At 30.2% G+C, this 5,968-nt stretch overlaps 1 protein-coding gene across 1 annotated transcript; it reads right to left on the reverse strand.

Annotated features, from left to right (window-relative positions):
- Nucleotides 1-706: 706 nt before the first annotated feature.
- Nucleotides 707-5,774, reverse strand: LOC108753374 (B9 domain-containing protein 1-like). The gene is made up of 5 exons (XM_018494908.1): nucleotides 5,531-5,774; nucleotides 4,552-4,663; nucleotides 4,295-4,403; nucleotides 2,639-2,757; nucleotides 707-920 (listed from the first exon to the last, which is right to left on the reverse strand). The coding sequence occupies exons 1-5, from the start codon at nucleotides 5,654-5,656 to the stop codon at nucleotides 817-819; spliced, it is 570 nt and encodes a 189-aa protein (XP_018350410.1). The 5' UTR covers nucleotides 5,657-5,774; the 3' UTR covers nucleotides 707-816.
- Between the last annotated feature and the right edge of the window lie 194 nt (nucleotides 5,775-5,968).

Here is a 5,968-nt window from a genome sequence, read left to right on the forward strand (position 1 = left end):
CAATATAATATCCAAGTTTAGAACATAAAGTAAAGATGTAAAAAAAATTTTTTTTCGATTTTTCACAATTTATAAGGAGAAATATGGTACAAACATAAATAACTTTATGTTTAACCTAATTTACACGACATTAGTGAAAAACAGTGATTCACATGCAGGGTTAAATTTGCTTTTTAGCGGATTTATTGCAAAACATTTTATATTTATATTATTATCCAATAGTACTTATTTATTTATCAAATACTTATTATATTATTTAGTATTTTGAGGACTATTTAATTTATGTACCTACTCATAAATGATAAATAAAATATATATAAAAAATATATATATATAAAAAATATATATATACTGTATGAGATAAGCATGATAATAAACATTCTCAATCATACATCTTATTATTTTTATTCGCTAATTTATAATTTAAAAAAAATATATACATTTTTGGAAATCTGCAGACACGATTTAGAAAACCGGTTACTTATCACAACCGTCCACGTCGCCGTAGCTTCATACGAAATCATCTCATGGATTAAAACTACGTGAAACTTAATAATCTCTTCGTAAGGGATTAGCCTCATTTTCTCGTCTTTTATACACAGAATACCCATTAACGTGAAAATACGATCTTGATTTCGTAACTTTCTCGTTTTTGCCGTTGAGGAAAAATGAAGCGATAAATTATACGGAAAAATTACGTCTCGTTTATTCGAGAAAATATTATTTATAAAATGAAATTATATATCGTAACTTTTTGACAAGATAGTCCCTTGGCGAGGTAATCCTCTTCAGACTGAGAGAATTTATGTGACGTTATCATTTCTTCCATTTTTCACCGTTGTCGTAACCCAGCTTAAACAAATCCTTCAAAACAACGTTGAACATTACGGTAACAACTCCTTCGACCCTCATGCGCGTGACTGTAATATTACAAAATAGATACAATTTGAAAGAAAGGCATTATAGTCCGGGAGCTAGCGATTTTCCTTACATGATTTGATACCGATTGGAAATTTTTGTGTTGTTAGTCTGTACATAGAATTTGATCGACATAGCCGTCATTGAGATATAATAATCGTGAAACTCATCGCTCCGCATAAATACCCGGCAGTCTCATACTAAGAACACTACGCGTTCCCTTAGCTTCGAACCACTACCCGGCTCTTGATAGATGTGGAAAAGAAAAAAAATCAATGCCTTGTTGTCTGAATTGGCCGCAATATACATGTAGAACCGCACTCCATCAATGTCGTAAAAAATTCCATGTACAAATGTTATACGATACTGCTTGAAACTTCTTTAGGTAGTAGTTTGAACTCTTTAAAGTATAATAACAACAATACCTGGCTATGAAAGAAGTTACGTAAATTGCCCGGCGGGTCAAAGATAACAAAAAATGAGATGCCTTTACGTTATTTGATACCGATTGATTTTTTTTGAAGATAATACATAGCCTGAAGAGCATTAAAAAGTTATATAAAAATCTGGCTGCCCTCAGGCGTTGTAAAAGTCATCAGCCCTTTGAAGATGCACGCTTTGACGATCTAGGCGGTGGCGCGTTGCGACGCGAAGTCAACTTATCGAATAATATTATGTATAATTATATGACAATATGAAAAGTGACTTTCTTGTTCTAATATATGATTTAATAAGATTATAAGAAAGGTTTTCTAGTCGCTCATCAACATTTTATGAACGTTATTTCAGTTAGTAAAAATTATAAGTGTTTTATAATAAGGAAAACTTATTATAAAACACTGTCATATTGCGGTCAGTCCGGATGTGGCACTGACTTTTCTCTTTTCTACGACCTAGACTAATGCTCAAATTTTTTTTCAATCGGTATCACGTTAAGAAAATCACATAAAGAAAATTATAATTCCCGGATTATTAACGACAGCGTAAAAACGTCTTAGAGAGCGTTTATATATATTGGCCGCAAACCGTATGCCGTATGCCGTAATCTGTAAAAATTGATTAATCAAGTCAAATATTCCCCTCTCATTCGGCGGTAAGAAGAGAATACTCGAAGGTGATTGGTCAATTTTTACAGATTATGACATACGGTTACGGCCAAACGCTTCCTTAGGGTTCAGATTTTAATAGAAAAGCAGAAAGCTGAAAAACAACAACCAATCAATACTTGCGCTGGTAATAAGCAACCAAAAAATTAAAACCAGCACAAGTTTTGATATTACATTGTTATTTAGCTTCTCTCTCTCTCTCTCTCTCTCTCTCTCTCTCTCTCTCTCTCTCTCTCTCTCTCTCTCTCTCTCTCTCGTTTAATTTAAAATTTTATAATGAATAACGTTTATTTTTTATAAGCGTTTCAAAATATTTTGATAGTGTTGGTCTAATGATGAAAATAATTCAAAGTGAGTCATCCCTATGCGTAGTAACTTGAAAGTAAAGGAAAGCAGATAGTCAATCACATTTAAGCCATTTTATGAAGAGTCAATTTGACTGACGACATGAACAAAAAAAAAGAGCTGAATGTAATTAGTTGACATCTGAGTTAATTTTATAACACGAATACGACACCGTTGATTATATTCCATTACATTTCCAGTCTCCTAAATATAATTAATTTAAAACTACATAATAGACACACTAACGAGAAATATCTTGATTTCCTTACGTTCTCTGCCGCCGCCGGACGCAAGTATAGTGGGATCAATTAATTCCGGTCTTCTGCCGGTTAACCACTCCATGAAATGCTGCAACATGGATGACGATTCCGGCACGTATATCGACACCCTTTCAAGATTTCAAATTTCGTAAAAGCATTAAAGCATCAAAAGACAATGCACCATTTCAGAGATTGAAAATTGATATGTGCCAAGTGGTACGTACTCAATTGAAGTGAGATTTCACTTTTTTGGAATAAGAGTGAAAATAAATTTCAAATTTTCGTAATCCAGAAATATCATTTTTTCACAGACGACACTTGTAAATGTTACCAAAAATGACATTAAAAAACAGAGCTGGATATATGAAAAAAGTTTTCTTTTGTGTTAGAGTACTCTTTAAAATTTCTTAGAGTGAAATTTCACTTTAAAAGAATAAAAATTGAGCCAGTCATTGTGTGTGAAAAAGAGTGAAAATATTTTTTACCTTAAAAAAAGAATGAGAAATTTTTATTCCATTAGAATGAAATTTTTCTCGTTTAAAATAAGATTCACTCCAAAGAAGTGAGATTTCATTTCTTTATTCCAACACAAAAGAAAACTTTTTTCATATATCTTGCTCTATAGGTTTTTTTAATGTCATGTTTGATAATATTTATAAGTGTCGTCTGTGAAAAAAATGTAATGATATTTTAGGATCACGAAAATTTGAAATTTATCTTCACTTATTGATTGATAACTGAACTTGAAGGAATTTCACCAAAAGTTAACAACAAATGATAGAGTTGTTCTATAAATCAATGAATAATGCAGTTTACCTGCGACATCTTTCATTATTAGATATAATTCGTCTTGGTCGTAAGATGTGAAACAAATATCTACGGTTACAAAGATCAATATTTAGGTTTTGTAGCATACTCCTATAATTCAAAATAGCATCGGCCATAAGTATAAAAGCAGTATATAAGCATTCGCAAACTGACGTCGTCTTATATTTAAAATAAATTTAAAAATATTTCATTAAAAAATAATATTTATTTTTATAATAATTTAAATAATTAATCCTTCTGTGATTTTTATTGCCGCCTTTTCCAAGAAAATACGATAATAAATTGATGATGCTTCATATACTTATAGCTAAAGTTATTATACATGTTAAATCAAATTACAATTTCTTTAAATGGCGCTCTTATTCCATATGTTTTATCTACTGATCATTACTATTATGCATGAATAAGATTAATATACAAAAATAAATAGCTTACCTGGGAAAAAATGTTTCATATAATTATATATAATTATATAAAATTATATAAAATTATATAAAATTATATATAAAATTGACATATTTTATATATAATTATATATATAATATGTCCATTATACGAGTACATTTTCCCGAGTAGGTAATAGGAACAAGGCAGATTTTAAGCTATCAGAAACTGTGTACATCAGATTGTACAGTTTCTCATAGGATGAAGGGTGTGGTCGAGTTGCCACTACGAATGCTTCGAAGCATTTGATTAATCGGTAGAAAAAATTTTACTAATTAACCAATCAAAAAATGCTTTAAAGCATTCGTAGCGACAACTTGATCGTACCCAAAATCTATATATAATTTGCTGTTTCTATTGTACGTACTTTCAGTTGTGTCTTAAGCTTAATACCTTTTTTCATGATATCCAGTTTTCAGAGGCAAATGACATACTCCGTATCCCCTGATGACGTCGCGACCGAAAAAATCCAAGCCGTAAATCGACATGATAAGTTGTGGCCCTATTTAGTAAATACATATTTCGCTATTCGTAGATTAAAAATATGAAACGTGAAAAGCACGGGAAAAAATTTTTTTCCATATTTTTTTACGCGTTTTATCCTTCCTTTAAAACGCATATCATAAAAAATATTTCTATACATCACTCACATCCATGTGGATTTGTACTCTTGAACGTAATCTCCAATGGAAAGTTCCATACGGCGAGATTTCTAGAATCGTTACTGCATTTACACATTTGCGTCAACCCTTCTTCGATTCCCTGTGAAAAGACATTTTATTATAAATTCGTGATTTCACAAATTAGGTAATCTAAAAAAGTTATTTCGATTTCATTGTGAATTTATTTAGATTAAAAAAAAGAGTATACGTTTTGAATCCAAAAAAGAACTCGTATATAATTGGTGACAAAAAAAAAGTGAATTCTTTTGAGACCCTTAGAAATACTTTTAGAACAGAAATGGGATAGAAAAAGAATTTATTTCGTAAGTCGGGAATGAAAAAAGAATTCTTTTTAGATTCTCTGTGCTATATGAGTTAAGATCATCAGTATGCGCGGCTCTCCATCTCAATATTTATTCTATTATGATATAATTATTCTTCAAATTTCTTAAAACTATTTTGCATAATTACGAATTCAAAAGCAACTATAGAGACAATAATTAATTTATGTTAACTGAAATAGAAATAAAAAATACAAAAATAATAAAAGGCATAGAACATTTAAACCATTTCTTTTGTCTCTTTTGCGCAAGATTCGTTCGAATTCGTTAAATAATAGAAATCTTGCGCATAAAAAATCCAGCGTATGGTTTAAATATTTTATGCCTTTTATTGTTTTTGTTTATAAAGCCATTGTTATATTCTTTCTCATTAATTTTCTTACTATTAAAATGTACGAATAATGAACAATTCATAAAATTTTACAGTTAATTAATTACATTTAGTTGACATAATTTTGAAATTTTATTGGTCAATAAATATTTTATTCTAAACATAAAAAGAGATTATATGAAGTTTTTCCTTTTGATGTAATTCAATATTGTCGCATGCCTTAGATTCCCTTATGACAATAATAACTTAATTTTATTGTTTGTTTCGACTTTCTTTTATTACTATGCGAGCTTACCGTAACGACGCTCCAGTCAGGTCCGAAATGAAAGCTATACTTGCAATAAACGTTATTGACCTCGTAAAACTCTGCATGCTCGATAGAACCGGTAACAGAGAGAAAAAATTCTCCTTCCACTGACATACTCGTTGACAAAAAAAAAGCTTTGGTTTTTGAACTTTCTTTTTTAAACTTGTGATTAATAATACCCTAAAAATTCGCCCTTTACAAAACACTCAAGACCCTTAATGCTCTTAACCTTCTGTTTATATAATCGAACTGCAAGTTGTTACCATGGAAATGACACATGTGTATTTAAAATGGTAATGCATCGTTGCGTGTGGGTTGTGTTGCGAGCCGCAACTGTATCGTAGAATTTTTAGACATTTTTATATTATTATTAATGTCCTCGAAATATCTTTGAGATGAATCTCTAAAATAAATAATTTATTTATA

This window comes from Trachymyrmex septentrionalis, unplaced genomic scaffold (assembly GCF_001594115.1).
Source record: "Trachymyrmex septentrionalis isolate Tsep2-gDNA-1 unplaced genomic scaffold, Tsep1.0 scaffold114, whole genome shotgun sequence".
In the NCBI taxonomy this organism is placed as follows: domain Eukaryota; kingdom Metazoa; phylum Arthropoda; class Insecta; order Hymenoptera; family Formicidae; genus Trachymyrmex; species Trachymyrmex septentrionalis.

Bases quoted from the DNA above. Each gene is read 5' to 3' on its own strand.
- LOC108753374 (XM_018494908.1), bottom strand. From the start codon at position 5,656: ATGTCAGTGGAAGGAGAATTTTTTCTCTCTGTTACCGGTTCTATCGAG. The intron at 4,664-5,530 runs GTAAGCTCGCAT...GTCTTTTCACAG, and splicing joins CTGACTGGAGCGTCGTTACG to GGAATCGAAGAAGGGTTGAC. The intron at 921-2,638 runs GTAAGGAAATCA...GTAATATTACAG, and splicing joins GTCCGGCGGCGGCAGAGAAC to TCACGCGCATGAGGGTCGAA.